The 18,667-nt window shown below is 40.8% G+C and overlaps 1 protein-coding gene across 3 annotated transcripts; it reads right to left on the bottom strand.

Moving 5' to 3' along the window:
* Window positions 1–515: 515 nt before the first annotated feature.
* On the bottom strand, window positions 516–18,011 carry epc1b (enhancer of polycomb homolog 1 (Drosophila) b). 3 transcript variants are annotated; one of them, XM_056742661.1, is made up of 14 exons: window positions 17,643–18,011; window positions 11,928–12,087; window positions 11,673–11,818; window positions 5,485–5,691; window positions 5,240–5,388; window positions 4,433–4,577; window positions 4,055–4,213; window positions 3,887–3,976; window positions 3,636–3,784; window positions 3,176–3,531; window positions 2,721–2,836; window positions 2,341–2,473; window positions 1,889–2,234; window positions 516–1,740 (listed from the first exon to the last, which is right to left on the bottom strand). In XM_056742661.1, exons 2-14 carry the CDS (start codon window positions 12,025–12,027, stop codon window positions 1,668–1,670), a joined length of 2,169 nt encoding a protein of 722 aa, XP_056598639.1. In that variant the 5' UTR covers window positions 12,028–12,087; window positions 17,643–18,011; the 3' UTR covers window positions 516–1,667. The 3 variants fall into 3 exon arrangements, with proteins under 3 accessions (XP_056598639.1, XP_056598638.1, XP_056598637.1); XM_056742660.1 differs by lacking the exon at window positions 17,643–18,011 and adding an exon at window positions 16,678–17,617; XM_056742659.1 differs by lacking the exon at window positions 17,643–18,011 and adding an exon at window positions 13,915–14,412.
* Between the last annotated feature and the right edge of the window lie 656 nt (window positions 18,012–18,667).

Here is an 18,667-nt window from a genome sequence, read left to right as displayed (position 1 = left end):
GAATTTAAAGTTGAAACAAACTATGATTCAACCTATTTAAAAAATAAACATCCATTCTCCCTGGGGCTGAAAACTGGATCTGTGCGAGTCTATTCAGACATTGTTTATTGCCAACGAAAGTCTAATGCTGCCATTCCAAAAGGTAGAGTTACCTTCTCTGGATCTGTTCCATGACTGGAATGTTCTGCATGTTGCTTAAAGAGTCATCTGTAAGAATCGGCTAAAAACATATCTCTTCCGCAAACACGAAAATAAGGCACTTAAATTTAGTTTTCTGCGGTAGGCTTGCTGAGACCAGTTTTATTCCACTTGAGTATTGTTGTCCTGGTTTTCTTATCGCTGCAATTGTTTACCTCATTTGTACCTCAAATACAAAATGTCATTTTGCGTCTGCCAAATGACTAAATGTAATGTAATAGTTATTCTACAGTTCACGTGCACAGTTGTAAATAAAACTTGGGTGAAAATAACTGTACACACAAATACAAAATATGAGAAATGACACAGAGAAAGAGTTGTGCTGGTCAAACACTTAATGCCCTGGGTTTATTAAACATTTTGTCATATACGTTTTTTTATTTCATTCTTCCAGGTGGGACTTTAAAAAAACACCTCAAAGATAGATGATGCCATTGGAACGGGCATTCAGATTGTGGTACATACAAACAAATACGAATAGCATTGTGAGGTACCATCCTCTTCACAGAAGAGAGCTCACGCTGGCCCCACATGAATGGTGCCACCATAAAGTCTTACAGGAAACAAAACGTCCCATTTTTGATCGTTTTCCTTATTTTCATATAAAGTGGAATGATGATGATGATGATGGTAAAGAAGCATACTGTAGTCCTCTCCCTTATGAACTTCTGTTACACACAACAGACCTGGTTTTTAGCACAGGGACATACAATCAGTCATCAAAAACAGAGGTAATAAAAACAAACGTTTCACAACTCCAAAAGGACTCCAACAGGTATTTAAAACCCCTAAATGAGAAAGGGGTTTTCCAAAAAAAGAAATGATACAAAAGCAGCATTGATTAAAAAAATTAAAATAGTGCTTGAGTGGAGTGGGAGCAGCCACATTTGAGAAGAGACAAACCAAGAAAGAGCGAAACCCCTGCTGCTTTTTTCCAACAAGATGTTCACATAAAACAGCTTTAACTACACACGCAGACACATACACAATGCACATAAACCCAGGTGGTTACAGTGTATTGAAAAAAATCTGTAAACACCTCACAATAAATAGATAAAACAGCAGGTTTTTCACCATGCATGTGACGCATACATTCAGATAGACAGTCGCACAAACACCTTCTAACATTCACAATCCGACACACACGCACAAACGGCCCACACACTACGAAAATCGCAGTATTTTTCTGATTTTTTCCCAAGTGCAAAACATCACAAATGAACAATTTCTGTATTCAAGTAATGTTATATACAAGGGGAGTATTACAAATATGTATGTACATAGAATAAATTCCATATTTCATAATTTACAGACGTTGATATTAACAGTAACAAAAAAACTGGAAACAAAGAGATGAGAATTGCAATTAAGTCCCAACGGCTGCCATGGAAACAGCGTCACTATGATGCATAGCACCTAAAGGAGACGCCTCGATTGAGGGATGGTGTGTGATAGGTCGAGGGGCGGTGCTACGTAACCTCCATGGCGACTGTGTTGTCTGTCAGACTGTTTAACGGAGGTTTCTCTTGATCGTGATTTTCCCTGAGAGGAAAAAAATAAACTCAATTAAATAAAATCTTATGCTTGCTTGCAAAGTTACTAAAACACAAAATAAACAATCATGCAAAGAACCTACAACAGATGGTTGAAGAAAAAAGGCAATCATTTTTTAACCCCACGCTAATCTCACCTGGGCCCTATGTCAAGGGTCGTCGACCCCGTGGGGACTTTTGAGATGGGCCTGTTGGCATTGGCAGCGATTTTCAGGGCAGACGCTGGAACAGTGAGCTGACGCTGACGCTGCAACTGTCGTACGTTCAAAGTGCCAGCCGAGGGCACGCTCACTCTAACAGCTCCGCCCATCAGTGCCTGGGCAGGGGCGGGTCCGGCCGTGCTGACGTGATGATTGGCCGAGGAGGTTCCGTTGTTAGTGGTGGTGGCAGCTGCGGGGGAGGGGGATGAGGTGGAGGTAGGGCCAGAAGACAGGTGGATGGAGGACACTGTAGAGCTTGTGTGGTGTAAGCCCTTGTAGATGCCTGTGAAATCAGTAACAGCATAAAAATAAAGAAAAACTACATAACACACAAACCGTGAAAACAGAAATACAAGTTAAAAGTTTCATTCTTAAATTGCAAGACCAACCTGAGGCTGAGACGACCCCATTGACACCAACTCCCTCTTCTTTGCTCTTGAGCGCCACAAGCTGGTCAGGAGTCACGAGCGCAGAGGCAGCAAACTGAGCACTGGCAGCATCTATCGTCTTTGAAACCAAACTCTGAGGGTAGAAAAAAAAGCAGATATGTGTGTTGAAACTACAAGATCTACGGTTCTACACCCTGTCATAAGGTAAAATACTGATGTAATTGCCCACATTTATTAACTGAACTTGTGTATTTTCGAATTCCTGTGTCACCATCTACATGACCTCTGAACTCTCAGGTGATGTACTGCATTACAGTAAGCTGTGACATGTATACAACAAGTAAAGGTGGACTCTTATGATGTTTGTGTAGAGGACTCACCTGTGGGTTAATGGGGGTGCTGGCAGTCTGCTGCTGAAGCTGGACCTGCTCAAGCTGTTGTTTCTGCATGAGAGCGAGCTGCTCTTGGTGCTGCTGGTACTGTTCAGCAGTGAAAGCTACAGGACAGCACACACGCAGGAAGTTCGGAACAACATTAACTACAACAATACATCTTGGTGTTTACACCTGTTTATCTAGCTAGTTCATCTACATCAGTGTCATTTATTTTCATACAGAATATCCCATTTTAACCCTCCTAAGAATAGTTGTATACATATTTATTGCCCATGTAACCTGATAGTAAAATATGAAGTGTCCAGCTTTGTGGGATTGTTTTGTCATACAAATGGAAGCATACAGCTCAGCATTTTGTGGTTGTGGTGTGCGGGAATCAAACATGCATGTAGGATGAACGCAAACATAATGTTACATTAGCAGTACGATACTTGACTCACCAGGTGTGGGTGGTGGGACAGGTCGGTTGGAGGAAGCTGGGCCTCCCCGTGTCCGAAGCGTGCTGATTGGGCGGATGAGGCAGCCGCGGCGGTGTCTTCGTGTAGACCAGTGCTCGGGATTGTCCGGGTCGTATGTTGCCCGAGGCTTGAAATGCCTCCAGCGACAGGCTTTAATGTTGAGCAGGAGTTGCGAGAGGTTTGGTGGAGATGAGGAGGGGGAGGAGGTATCAGTGCTGGTATGTGAGGTATCCATGCTGTGCTGCTGGGTGAGAGACTGCGAACGGAGCACGGGGGAATCCGGGTCCAGCCCGTGATACACATCGTCCCAATCCGAGTGGGCACGGTCTAACAAAACCCTACATGATGAGTAAACGCAGATGATTCATTAAAAAAGATGCACAAGGAACAACCGCCACCAGTAAAATGACAAAACTTCTATATGGAAAGTTGCTGAATTTACCTGCCCCCTCTGCCAATGCGTCGCCGTGCCAACCCCAAGCATCGCCTTGGCACTGTGAGTGTGGTGAGAGAATAGCGATACCGCGCATCTCCTAACCCGCCCTCAGTAAGACCACACCAGGGCCAATCCGCAGCGGGTCCCGAATGAAGCTGAGAGAAAGATACTCGCTTGGTCAATAACAAAACCTAAACTGCAGTATTGAACTGAACAAGCTAGTATTTCAGCAACATTTATTATGAATCTCAACCCACAGCTTGATATTGACAACCAGTTCTCCTCCGAAATCCAAACACGCCATCTGGGTCATTCTCCTCCTCAACCTCTGAAGAACCAGAGAAAATCTGAGGGAGTGAGAGTGAGGGTGTTAATGTATCATATGGACTAATTTCATGCAGTTTAGTTGAAGTATGTGTATGTACCTGAGAGAAGGGTTCATCGTCCGAGCTGGGAAAGTCATACTGATTGAGGTCCTTAGTGTTAAAGATTGCCGGGCCCAAGTGGCCGGAGCCTGCCAATGGCAATGGCTTGGCTTTCTTTTCATACTTCCTCTTTTGGCGTACCACCTCTGGTTTATCCACCTAGTTACAAAGAGTGGTGCATTAAAAACAAATATAAGCAGGCAAACATAATATTGAGAACAATAATTACCTAGAATCATATTTCAGGCAAGTAAAGCATGCAGATGCAAAGGAGCAACATGTTTTGCACACACTTGTGTTGCTTTATGAACAATACAGAAGCATGGGAGTGTAGAAGAGCTGTCTGCATCATATATAAACAAAAATGTCTGTGTGTACCTTGCACTTGTAGTCCCGGTCGTGTTCTGTGTGTCTGTACTGGCTGCTGTTTGTGATTGGGATGAGAGGGATGACGGGCTTCTCCAGAGCTCTCTGAGCCAGAACCTCCGCCATAACCTCACCTCCGAAATCAGATATGCTGTTCCTAAACACACACAGACACATCAGGACCTTAGACATAAACACTGAATCTGCACTAAACAACCCAATATAAACTGCCCGCCCCAAAAAAGTCACCACCTGGATTTAACTAAGCAAATAGGTAAGAGGCTCCCATTGGATTGGAGGTCTAGGTTCAGCAGCATTATGTGCCCAAAGACTGAGGTCAGCTGACTACCTGAATATACTGAATGACCAGGTTATTACATCAATGGGTTCTTTCTTCCCTGATAGGACGGGCATATTCCAAGATGACAATGCCTTGGATTCCTCAGGATCAAATTGTGAAAGAAAGGTTCAGGGAGCATGAGACATAATTCTCAGACATGGATTGGCCACCACATAGTCTAGATCTTAACCCCATTGAGAACCTTTGGGATTTGCTGGAGAAGACTTTGCGCAGCGGTCCGACTTTCTCACCATAAATACAATATCTAGGCAAAAAATTATTTTGAACATTCTGGACATCGCAGAAGCTTGTATTTTTTTATTTAGACTGGAAGTGTATATTCAGACCCTCCAACCAATGAACTTCAATTACTTCTCTAGATTAAGACAAAAATTAGATTGCACACTCGCCAAGAATATCAAAAACCTCCATGGCATCTACAACTGTCTAAAATTTCTATATTTTCCATGTGTTTGTACCTCTTCTCCACTATCTCCAACGTGAGGTGCAGCAGCTCTCTCTTGCTCTTCTCCCTCCTCTTGATCATCTCCAGGATGGTGACGGCTCGGCTCAGGTTCCTACGCAGCTTCAGCATCTTCTCGTAAGAAGCTTCATCATTCTTACGGTTCTGCAGGGGAGACAGTGATAATGTGAGAAAAACGTATCAACAAACCTTTGCTCTTTAATGAAACATGCATGGGAGATGATCGAGGCAGCCTCTTACCTTCCTGGTTTGCATCTTCTCTGTCCTGCGTCTGAAGGCCACATAAGGGTCATTGGTGCTGGAGCTGTCACGCCTCTCCTGTTTGACCACAGGGATCACAGAGCCACTCTGACATGCTTTTCTCTTCTTGCTCCAGTACTCATACACCTCCTTTATCAGTTCATCATCCTCTTTTAACAAGAGCTTGGCCTCCTGCAGAGAAACCGGCTGACAGAGAGAACGAGAGATTTTATCAACAGAAACTTTTGCACGCTACTGTATCAAAGGGGAAAACTGTTTTGTTATGAAGATTCATACACTGAATTCATAAATGTTCTAAATTTCAATTTATCAAGATCACTTTAAATATTTGAAGAAATAATCCATCCGTATCATCTATCTGTGAGAGACTGAACATTTTGGGACTGTCACCAAGTGAAGGCTATACCAAATCCATATCTCGAAATGACAATATCAGACACAGTAACTCTCTCTGGGTCTGTACAGAAATGCACTAGAACCATTACATGGAATAATGCTTGGGAACTTCACAGAAACAGACAAGATGTTTATATGAACATTTAGGGTTATATGCAAACGGAGCAAGAACCCAAATCCTGTTTTTTTAACCGGGCATCTAATAAGCTACTCCAAAGCAGGGGTGTGCACGAATATAAAAAAAATTCGATCTGCAGTACTTATTCGAATAATAAAATCGCTATTCGAATTTTGCTAAAATATTGCTCTGCTGACCAAGGACGCCAAGTAATACTAACAGTAATACTTGTATGCAGTGGGTGGAGCGCGCAGTGAAAGTAAGAGGAGTGCATTTGATGACAAAATGGCGTCCTCGACCTGTAAGCGCAGCGAAGTTTGGAACTACTTTGTTCGAAATGATCAACATGTCATGTGCAAAATTTGTCAGGCGGAACCAAGTTATCATCATAGCACCACTTCAATGAGGAATCATATCAAGTCCAAACACTGAAACGTAATTATTGACCCACCGAATGAAGACGGACAGCTGCCCATCACAGCATTCGCGACAGTCGGAAAAGACTGAGCCAGTTCTTCGGCGATGATTACAAAGAGTCTAGCAGAGACGAGTGGGAACAATTATTGCTGGAGACATGCATTCCTTCAGATGAGGATCCAATCCATTGGTGGAACAAAACACGATGCGCTTCTGTAAGCTTAGTCGCCAAGCGCACCATTATTTTTGTCCCAGCGAAATCTGTGCTTGCAGAACGCGTTTTCTGTGCAGCTGGGCTTATCGTTAATAGACTAAGAAGCAGACTTTCACCCGATCATGTCGAGATGCTAGTTTTCCTCCAGAACAACATGTAAATCAAGATAAGATATGCCAACTGAGTTTAAATCATAAGGATAAAGCTATATGTACGTTCTGTACAAAAATAAAGCAGTAGCCTGCTATATGTATTGGCGCTTTATTTTGTTCGCTCAGAGATCCTTATTTCATTTGCACAAATTGTGTCATGTTCTTCTCAGCTACAAAACAGGATGTATATGTATAAGCTTGTTTTTATATACCCTGATAAGCTTGTTCAGAAATAAAACAATGTTTACTGAAAATAATGTCTGCCTGATTAAACTTAATTTAAATGAACAAATATTTGAATATTAGTTTTTTATGAGGCCAAATATTCGAATGTAATATTTGTGGAAAATGCACATCCCTACTCCAAAGGGACTATTTAATACTCATAAGCTAAGAGCACTTTTCCACCATTGCGCAGAATCATTTTTAGCACAGTCTGAAATGGTTAATGTTAGGGTTTTTCAATTAGTTGAGAAATGAAAACGATTTTGTGTTTTATCCAGATAACTGCAGCGCCATCATCCACTTGTATGTCTTCGTAGTCGGCCAATATTGGTGAGGGTAAAAGTCGACTACGAAGACATACAAGTGGAGGATATATATGTATATGTGTGTCTATGCGCGGCACAACTTCATTTTTCTATATAAATGCCCCAAACAGAGGCGTTTGGATGTTTGCATGCGTGCATGAGCGCCAATGTTTAATATTTATTTCCCGTTGCAATGGGAGCTCGCACCTAAACAGCAGCACAAGAAGCAATTGCAAGTTCCCAGTACATTATATTAAACAAACATTTTCAAAAAAAATCGTGTTCCCACCATATCTGCTCAATAGAAGCATATAATATGATGTGTTTTTAGTTTGAACCGTTTCTCTATATGCCATGATGAGAAATAAGTGTCAGTAAGGAGGATTGACAGCGTGATGTGATGTTTTTTCTCCCACATATCTGATTTAAGGCTTTGTTTTATGATAAAAAATATGATAAATTAGCATTAATAAAGTAAATTTATGAAGAACAGTACATTAAATAAGCCATGAATATTTTAGCTGCAAGATTCTTATTCTTAATACACCTTTGCATTGGTTTTTATTTAGCATGGATTCACGAATGGATAGGTATTTGTGAGTATCGTGTGTGTGTGCGAGATCCTTCTCCGAAATAGAAAACAAATGACAGAGACAGCACGAACGACTTATGTTAATGAAATTTGTTTTAATCTAAACAAAAATGCATGTGAACACGACAGTATACATGGTAAAATATTACAATGGATCTGTCATTCTGCTAGTTTGGTGCCAGGATTAGTCAAATTAATAGTCAAATTAATTTGACAAATAGTCAAATGAATGGACATTTTTCTTAAACATCAACAATGCTATGCCACTTACTAGACCAGATCTCACCTCAAGACTATTTCTAAAACTACTCGATAATAATGTTTTGTTTTTTTACAAATGACAATAAAGCACTTTGTTCATCAATCGTGTATGCAGTGATTTTGGTTATATTCCTTTTTTTATATCATGCAGCGCAAAGTTCAGTCTAAGTAGCAAACTACCTGCATTAACAGAAAAAGTGTTAATTCATATTTACTAGGGATGAGTCACGAATTTCGAATATTTGATTAGTTTATTAAATTATAGAATTCCTAATGGTGTGCGATCTTAAAAAAAATTGCCGTGTTTTCACGCGTAACGCGTTCATGTAACCAAAGGGTGGCGCTGCCAATAACGACGCACCTAAAACCTAAAGGCTGTCAGTCAAGAGACAATAGAGAAAAATATTTTCTCACAAGAATTGGTAACGAAGTTACGCACACTGTAGACCCGCGTTGTATTAAGGAAACGGTAAGTTGAGACGATGTCAAAAATTATTTATGTGGGGTTCGTTTAATAAAATGAATGAGAATAAAGTGCAGTGCAAACTCTGCAATGCAAAGCTGGCTTATCATGGATCAACAACTACGATGCACAATCATATGAGGGCGAAGCACCCAGCAGATCCGTCCATAGGTCAGCAATCAGTTGTTGGTTTTATGGTCAGACCAACCAATTTGGATGCCAGACGGGCGGAGCAAATAACCGCTCTAACTAGCAAGATGATCGCAAAGGAAATGCTTCCGATCGGCTTCGTCGAAGGAGAGGGTTTTAAAAATCTTATGGAGTTTATACAGCCCGAGTTTACTGTTCGTCTAGAAAAACGATCACTGCCAGACTGGAGAAACGTTTTCATGACAATAGAAATGGAAGCATTTTGAGTTATTAATTCATGAAATCGCTCCGAACTGTTAATAAATGCCGTCATTCGGTTAATATGTTTTGACATGTTTTAAGTCTGGTCTAAAATCTTTACGGCTTTCATATATTTTATTTGATCAATCACACTGTTTTTTAGTTGGTATAAATGTGCATGCTCATATTTTACAAGGAAATGTCCTTGCATTATGAGCAGTTCATTCTGATCGACATACTGTTAATAAATGCCGTCCTTCGGTTGTTAATATATTAATGTTTCAGCACGTTATTTTAACGTATGGCTTGATGTAAGATTGTCTATTCCATAAAACAAAAAGCAGTCTGCCGTCATGCAGATTTAAAGCGTAAATGTTCTCTCTCTCTCTCCGTTTGTGTGTGTGTAATACTGTAAATGCGTCCATGTGAGGAGGGGTGCGAATTTCGAATAATTTTCGAATAGTTCTCGTCGATCTTCGTATATTATTTTTGCTTTAAATGCTGATCCCTAATATTTACATGATCAAACATTCAGTAAGTGACAAATGTTTGGAAACGGTGTACACTAGGGGTGGGCGATATGGACAAAAAATTATATCTAGATATTTTTGGTGATTTTAACGATAACGATAATTACACGATATCCATTAAAAATGTGATTTAAAAAGGCAATTTAAATAGATTTAAAAAAAAGAGTTAATTCATCACTGATGATAATAATGGGCACAATGTAAAATGAAAACATTGCTTATTTATTTTCTTTAACATGTAAGTATTGAAGTAAAAACAATTCAAAGACATACAAAATACTAATTGAACTAGTGTAAGAACATCAAACTCTGAGTAAACATTCAGTTGTACACCTCTGCTGTAATGTAAATTGTGCAGCATACAAGCAAGATGAAATAATAATAATAATGAACAAATAGCATCTGTAAATAAAGTACTCTGATCTGTAACATATTGCACACAACCATGTGTCCTTAGGGCCTTATTGCCTTACCACCTATGGCCTTATTGAACAAATACCTAACTTCAAGTACTGCCCAGTACAAAGATTGCACAAAAATAAAAAGGAAAATCTGCCCAAAAGGTGCACTTCCAAATCAGATTATCTTAAATAATATAATATACATTTGTTAACAAATGACATCAAAGTAAACAAGGTCCACAATTTACAGACAAATAAACTATAGTCACTATTATTAAAGCACACACTGGCATGGACAGATTCTGAAACTTTATAGAACATTATAGGCAAACTGCTCACTGTTCACATGTAGATTTAGTTCAAATTATGAGCCAAGACAAATCCGTCATGATAATACAGAATGTACTCGGGTCTTGTCTTTTAAATGAAAGAGCTTGTTGTGCAGTATTCAGTCGCCGCTTCTGTTTCTCCAGAAGTCGGCTTCGCGCATAAGCTACACAAACACAAGAGCGCGAGGCAACATGACGTCATCGTGGAGTGGGCGGTCAGGTAAACAGTTAAGAAACTCCCCTTCCGCGCTCGCGTTCACGTGCCAGGCACGTTCTCGCGTGAATAATTACGAAACGGCTCTCTAGTCACAGATTTCGATGGGTCACAGATTTCGGCACAGCGCCGGTGTTCAACTTGCGGGCGGCCATTCGCTTACCATGCCTGTGAGAGAGATGACGACGTGTATGCGCAGAACAGCAATCACGTGACGCCCTGCTGCAGCCTCTGAATGAGTGGCGTTTTAATGCGTGTTTTTTCGGAGTAATTTAAATACTCGATAATGAGAATTTGCACATCGTTTACACAACAAACTCGATATTATCGCAGACGATATATATCGCCCACCTCTAGTGTACACATTTATTTAAGTCATCTGCGGGTGCGTGCAGAGGACACGGAGTTCAGCCTTCCAAACAATGTGGCCAAACCCATGTTCCATGTACACAATATAATAAAGCGTAATATGCTAAGAAAATTAGAAGCCAGAACATAAATGCAAAGCGCTTACACTTTGTCCTGTGATCCTTAATTGATGCGCTTTCCGTTCACGTTCTAGGCTCTTCGGGATTTCTCAGAATAATACACAACATTAAGGTGTATTTTGATTCTAATGGACTAAGCCACATTAAGCATTTTGCAATGTCACAGGCACCCAAGTTCTCCGCACCGCTGGGAAAACTGAGCTCCACGTACTACACACAATGCAGCAAATGCGCTTGGAATGGCAAGGAATCTTGCAAATTTAGGACGTCTTAATCAGAAAATTGCAAGTCTCTGAATGGAAGGCTTCAGCGCTGTACTGCACGCATGACACTTCTGTTTCCAGCATCTCACTATGGACTGCAGCACAATTCCCACCAGAGCTGCTCTAAGAGTTCATTGCACTAAATTCGTTCATGCACTAAAAAGGTCTTTGCAACAACCAGTCAAAATAAAAGTCTGCTTAACTTAAATCAACTATGTCACACCCACATTAATAAACTTTGCAAGGTATGGGAACACAAAAGATTCTGCAATAAAACTCTTTAGAGTAAGTCTTAATATCCTTTCAGTGTAAAAAAAAAAAAAACATACATTTTCAAGATTCTCCAAGGCGTCATTTTTTATTTTTTCCCTTTCATAAAAATAGCCAATTTTAATCCAGCCTCTATTACCTGCTGTCCACTGCCTTTCTCCAGCCGGTCAATCATCTCCTCAAACTGCAGGGCACCCACGTCCATCTTCTTCTTCAGCTTATTTACAAATGCATCATCCTCAGAGTCCAGATCATAATCCGGCTGCTCCGTGTCGAGGCTGAACGCTATAAGAAGTAAAGAGAGTGTCAAAAACTGCAAGGACCACACCAAGGAAAATACACCACTACAGGCTGCAAAATCTACATCATGTAATCTGGGTGAGTAGTGACTCACGCTGTATGTGAATGAGCTGTTTGGGCATTTTGAAGTCCCCTGGGTAGAGAGAGTCATAGTAGGCGATGTCGCTCTCGGCCTCTGGGACAGGAATCACCATGTTGTCCCTCTTCTCCCCATACACCTGCTGGGCAGAGATGGCCCGCTGGAGATGGTGCTCCTACACGCACACATAGTAAATAAAAACAATGACAATTTAAGTAAATATATAAAGAACTGTACACAAAATACGGCATGAATATTTTAGCTGCAAGATTTTTATTCTGAATACACCTTTGCATTGGTTTTATTTAGCATGGATTTACGAATCCTTCAGGAAAAAGGTGATCGACATTTGCAAATAGGGTTGAGGAACTTCACATCGCATCACACCATCATGTCAGAAACCTAATACCCCTCTAAACTCTTACCTCAAAACAAATGTATTGAAAACAAGATGTTCAACACAGACCAATGTTTTAAATCTACAGTTTCACCACCTAAATGTGTCACATTCACATTGTCACATACAACACACAAGTGTGGCTAGCAAACATTCCCAACCACCATGCAGGTAAACTCCAGCCCGGCAGAACTAGACCCGTCAGACATAAACGTTAGCGTGCCAGAACAAATAACCACACATGTCCCAACCACAATTCAGAAACTGACCTCTCGCTCAACCTCGTTTTTTCTCTCACAAGCACATCCACACAGGCGAGAGCAAGCTAAAATCTCAACAAAAGGACGTGTCTCACCTGCATGGATACGTTTATAGACTGATATTGCATGTTTAATAAACTTCATGCAAAAATATGAAATGAGGGGTTTGATTCTCCATTTTGGTAATGGCTCAGGTACCATCACTACATTTCCCGGTGTCAACATCACACATCCTTGCCGTGCATGACAACTGCATTCAGACTGGGAAAAAAAAATCACCACACACCACTTACTCAAAATAAAACACCTTACAGCTTCACTTCTTGCTTTCTCTCACAGTACAGCACATCTAGTGCTAAATTATTCTTTGTGGCCCAACTAGAAATATATATGCATAAAAATGTGTTTACTACCCTGACAAAATTGCACACAAGACATCAGATCTGAGTGGAAAAACATTCATTTACTGTCAGAGATATGTAGATCACCACATTTATTCTAGTGCATTCATGAACATATGTGAAATTAGTACAATGTAGTATAAATAAAGACCAACTGAATAATTAGCAAACACAAAAATACACAAATACAATTTTCATCGACCAAAATATTTCAACATTAGAAATGGAGGACATATCATACACATGTGTGTAATGTTTGTTAGTGATACGTTGGGTTACTGTGTTGTGATAAAACAAGGCATCGGGTGCATCCCTGATATGATTTAATGGATATAGCATAGACATACACGTATCACGTGCAATACACTCACAAAATTTCTGTAAATTATTCTTATTTAATAGGTATCTATGTGAATAATTCACATGCCATCTTGACAACCACCTTTACTAAAAGTTACTGACTGACGGTATTTTGTATTGACACTGTTGACCGTTGAAGCAAGAGACAATTCTGCACCAGTACGCGGTGCTAGAGGCCTATGGTGGTTTTGATGGGTGTTAATTGACGATTGCCGAGTGGGAGCGCGGAGACCCCTGTAGTCTTTGCGGGGTACTGCACCTTCGCGCAGCCGTCAGAAAAACCATCAAAATGGCGGGTTGGACAGTGATCACGTGACTCCTTTGTACTCCGTAAACCGTCTTTCGGTAAAAAATACCGCATAAAACTCACCACCGAGAGTACATTCGAATAGTAAAAAGTCCAACGTTTGAGCAAAAGACGCTCAACCTCGTCTGACTCGTACGGTATCGACACATTTGAGGCGTTTCTGTATAAGAAACGGCGGCCATTTTGTGTACACTGGCGCAGAGAAACAAGGGACGCGCCTCTTACAATAAAACATATTTATTTTTCAATATACATGGCTCTGAGCAATAAAACGTACCGATTCCTCCTCTTTCTCCATCCCCGTGGGCATCTGTGGCACTGCTCGGTTAATAGACGCATATTCGTGCAGATCGGGCAGGTCCTCGCAGCGGAAGACGGGTAGAGGCTTGGAAGCGTCCAGCGCCCGCGCCCGAAACGACAATTTACTCATTTTATTCCTTATAATTTCAGATGCAGCATATATCTATCCGTTCCCCTAATGTTCCCTACTAGTCCGATTAAAGTTCTCATGGATAATGCCGGTTCGGTGTCCAGCAGGGCACGGGTCGGTCGGTGGAGGTGGCGGGGCGAGCGGAGGCGCCAGGCCGGGTGTCGGTCGCTCTCTCTCGGTGTATGTTTCCAGCGCGCTCCGGTCCCTGATTCCAGGCTCAGTGCGCCATGGCCAACATGGCGGACATTAAAAACACTCTTCAACGGTATGCTCGTGCTTGGCGGCCCAACCCCCCGATCCCAGATCAGCCATTCCCACACGGGCTTACGACGCGTGCGTGCGGAGAGAGAGGGGAGGGCGTAAAAGTCACGCACAACCTTTTTTGCATATCACGCAGCACTTTAAACCAATCTTTGCTCTTGTCGATGTACATAAACAAAATGCACTTTTATATATTTCTTAAAACCACTTTGCTGTCGGTTATCTAGTCTGTTTTTAAACAATCGCATGGTGAAAGCAGGAGTAGAAGTACAGGTGCTGGTCATATAATTAAAATATCATCAAAAAGTGGATTTATTTCACTAATTCCATTCAAAAAGTGAAACTTGTATAATGCATAAATTCATTCCACACAGACGGATATATTTCAAGTGTTTATTTCTTTTACTTTTGATGATTATAACTGACCACTAATGAAAACCCCAAATTCAGTATCTCAGACAATTTGAATATTAAAACCAATACAAAGAAAGGATTTTTAGAAATCTTGGCCAACTGAAAAGTATGAGCATGTACAGCACTCAACACTTAGTTGGGGTCCTTTTGCCTGAATTACTGCAGCAATGCGGCTTGTCATGGAGTCGATCAGTCTGTGGCACCTGTTCCTAAATGTCAGGTGTTACGAGAGCCCAGGTTGCTCTGATAGTGGCCTTCAGCTCTTCTGTATTGTTGGGTCAGGCATATCGCATCTTCCTCTTAACAATATCCCATAGATTTTCTATGGGGTTAAGGTTGGGCGAGTTTGCTGGCCAATTAAGAACAGGGATACCATGGTCCTTAAACCAGGTTCTGGTAGCTTTGGCACTGTGGTCAAGTGCCAAGTCCTGTTCGAAAATGAAATCTGCATCTCCATAAAGTTGGTCAGCAGCAGGAAGCATGAAGTGCTCTAAAACGTCCATGTATACGGCTGTGTTGACCTTGGACCTCAGAAAACACAGTGGACCAACACCACCAGATGACATGGCACCCAAAACCACCACTGACTGTGGAAACTTTACACTGGCCCTCAAGCAACGTGGATTCTGTGCCTCTCTTCCTTCTTTTTGAATGGAATTAGGGAAATAAATCAACGTTTTGATGATATTCTAATTATATGACAGGCACCTGTATATGGCGTGTAGTATTGCTATTAACTTTAGTTCTCTCCAGCTTCCATATAAACGGCAAAAAATCCTAAATAAAAAAAATCAAATGAAAACAACATGACGGGAAACATAAACGTAACATAACTTATGTTTTGGAGATCTGATACCGAATTGACGTGCTGTGCAAGATTCTGTCGCACCTGTCTGGTGTTGAGAATATACCTTTACCTTTAACAACAAATATTTTACATAGGCTGTGTAGTTAAACCACGTTCCAATTTCTGCCGTTCCTGTTTTATGCTGTTGATTCAGTTCATTAACAAAGAAGATATTACAATGCTAATGTTAAAATAGTAGATCAATTGCTTTTGCTAAGGATGGCAATATGGTTTTTAAAACTAAATGAACTTCATTATATTAAAGGCAGCTGTAAATCTGAATATTGAAACAGTTTTTAAGGAAATTGATTAACTTACTTTGTAAAGGTAACATTTCCTTTCTTAACAAATGCAGGATAACAACAATTATATTTGGCCACAAAATCATACGATGTCAATCAATCTTCATGACTTCTCCAAAACATACAGTTTCAATAGACTCCCACAGAGACTGTAATAGTTTATGTATCTTAGCAATTACATAATATACATTTTTAGAGTTTACCATTACCATTGTACTTTTAACCAGCTAAATATCAGAATCAATCCACCTGACTTTATCACCAAAACAGGTAAGTAACGCAGTCAAAGACATTGAGCAACATGTGACTTCCCATTTTGAGTAAACAGGTCAAGATGTCAAATTCTCCTAAAGGTAATGCTAGTAATGCAGCACATCTTAAAAACTATCCCAATGGGTAGCAAAGAGGCAACTGCCTCACTGTGATAATGAGACGCCCACAAGATCACATTTCACTGCAAGACCATTTACCATCCCTCTTCCGCCTGCTGAGCAGATCTTTATACTTTGTCTTTTATATAAATGCATTTACATTATAATATAAATAGCACACATTCACTATCAATTGTATAAGTGAGAGTGTGCAAATAGCATGATATTACCATGTTTGGAGATCTAACCAAGTTTTCTTACACAGGTATTATCTGATGATGTTCAATAGGAGTACAGATTAGGCAGACATGGTCATTTCTAAAATAAAACACCCAAAAGCCTCTCTTTCGGTTTTTGCTGAAAACCTGGACCTGCCTGATCACAATCTGTGCTAGTGTAACATCAGATGTCTTACCTTAAATCCTGGGAGAGATACACAGCCCAGTGGGGACCACAAAGCCCCCCAGGAGGGTAAGAATCCATCCGGCATTGTCCACCTTTCTTTGATCCACTGTCACACACATACACGATCACCACCATGACCATGACCATAAAGTCTTGACCTCAAGTATTAAAGATTAAGGATGTCTTCATATGTCCAGGCATCACATATCCACCCATACAACGGCAACAGTCAGATGATGACATCAATATACGCACCTTTCCTGTACCGACAGCGGGGTCAATAAATATAATACATTGCCGCCTGTTGTCTTGTAATGCCTTTGTCACGTTTGAGAAAGAAAAGAGGCAATAGCGCCACCATCTTCAACCAATGAACAATAACGCATATTTAGTAGCTTCACAAGCGCGGGAATGAAGTAAAGGTGAAAACCCATTCCTACGTTTGCAATTATGTAACTTCATCCCGTTTCTTCAAAATGAACAGCGCTTTAAACTCATCGATCAGCATGAACCTCGCCAACAAGAAGGAGGAGATATAAAAGTCAACCCTCGACCGCTTCTTTTTAGCCAACAAAGCGAATAAAACATTGATGAAACAAAGCAATAATCGCGGCATCCTTATGTAGAGCCTGACACGTAGGCTCGCATTCACATAAACGCAGTTAACGTGAGCAGATGATGCGGCCATCCGCAGTCAATCCCTTTCTGTAGATATTTAACCTGTGCGAAAAGTGCACATTCGGCTTTGTTTTAACCCCTAAATATGTAAGACACCATCGCAAAATTCGACATGTTATCGAAGTGCGCCTTTTCAAAACAGACGTAAATTCTGAAGCTATTTTGAGATCTTTTCCACGCTGACATAACGATGCTGGGAATATGCCGACGCTCGTCTGCCAAGTTCACTGTTTGACTCGCTCGTTCAGCGACCCGTTTCTATACAATTGACGTTATTCTAACACGCTAGACACTTACCAGCTACAGGGTCCCAAATCTCCAGGGACCTGTCCCGATTTGGCCACATTTTCATCGTGTCGTCCGTAAACTGACGGCGTAACTGTGTAACGCATCAAGGTGGTGTTTGGCAAACAAACGGCACGGGCACAGTCGTTAGACATGCTGTCTGTCTCTCCTTTTCCTCCGCTTTACGTTCGACACGGCGATTAGAGCAAAGGAGCCCTTCCGTTAAATTAAGTCTACGCACCACGTTAACGCATCCGACGGGCAAATGAAAAAGTTATTCGCGGCAGATTAAAGCTCCAAGCAAAACCCAGGGGGGAGTCCGACACTGCCACAGGGTTAATAACTTTGCGATGGCAGCGAGACGCCGCCTGATTGGTCGGTCAGTGTCACCAATCACCTGTGGGAAGCTTCTGGCATATGATCCGTGGTAGCATAAAGAAGCGCTGTGGCCTCTTTATACCAGCCGCAAAAATACATTTGAATGACTATGTTATAATAAACATTGGTATTTTTGGAATAGGATATAAGAAAGTATTTACTAAACACAACATTGTTTTATTTCCCTAATAGAAAGTTATGTGAAATAAAGCTTTATAACAGACATCTGCGAGTCAGTCACTGATAAAGGGGTCATCATTGAATTAAAACATATGAGATACAAATATTCAAACAATGAAAGATAATGAGTGTCGTTTGTGTGATCTTCTCTGGAGAGAACTGGGCTGAGGGGTCATAACAAATCTGTTCTTTATGGGTTAGACAGGGAAAACAATGGTAAATGCAAAATAAAGTGCATTTAGGATGGAAAATGAATAGACTTATCAACTTCTGAATAATAAGAAAACGCTTTCCCTATCCTTTGTTGAAGTCAAAATGGTGTTTGTGTCATTGCTTGATGATGATGTAGTGTTGAGTCATCATTTGACAATGAAGTTAAAATGGCATCATCACCAGTTGTTAATGGCCGCACCATTAAACAACTTGTTCGGAGATGACCCCATCTTATCTTGGTATCTTTCTTGGCATGTCTAGAGTTA

This window comes from Triplophysa dalaica, chromosome 3 (assembly GCF_015846415.1).
Source record: "Triplophysa dalaica isolate WHDGS20190420 chromosome 3, ASM1584641v1, whole genome shotgun sequence".
Classification (NCBI taxonomy): domain Eukaryota; kingdom Metazoa; phylum Chordata; class Actinopteri; order Cypriniformes; family Nemacheilidae; genus Triplophysa; species Triplophysa dalaica.
The sequence above is the reverse complement of the archived record's forward strand: the minus strand, read 5'-3'. Positions and strand labels throughout refer to the sequence as shown.

What these genes read in the sequence shown, in the direction of transcription:
- epc1b (XM_056742659.1), bottom strand. Translation starts at nt 14,067, where the DNA reads ATGAGTAAATTGTCGTTTCGGGCGCGGGCGCTGGACGCTTCCAAGCCT. An exon ending in ACGATGAACCCTTCTCTCAG is followed by an intron (nt 3,977 to 4,054) that starts GTACATACACAT and finishes TCACTCCCTCAG; the next exon opens with ATTTTCTCTGGTTCTTCAGA. An exon ending in CGCATTGGCAGAGGGGGCAG is followed by an intron (nt 3,532 to 3,635) that starts GTAAATTCAGCA and finishes CTCATCATGTAG; the next exon opens with GGTTTTGTTAGACCGTGCCC.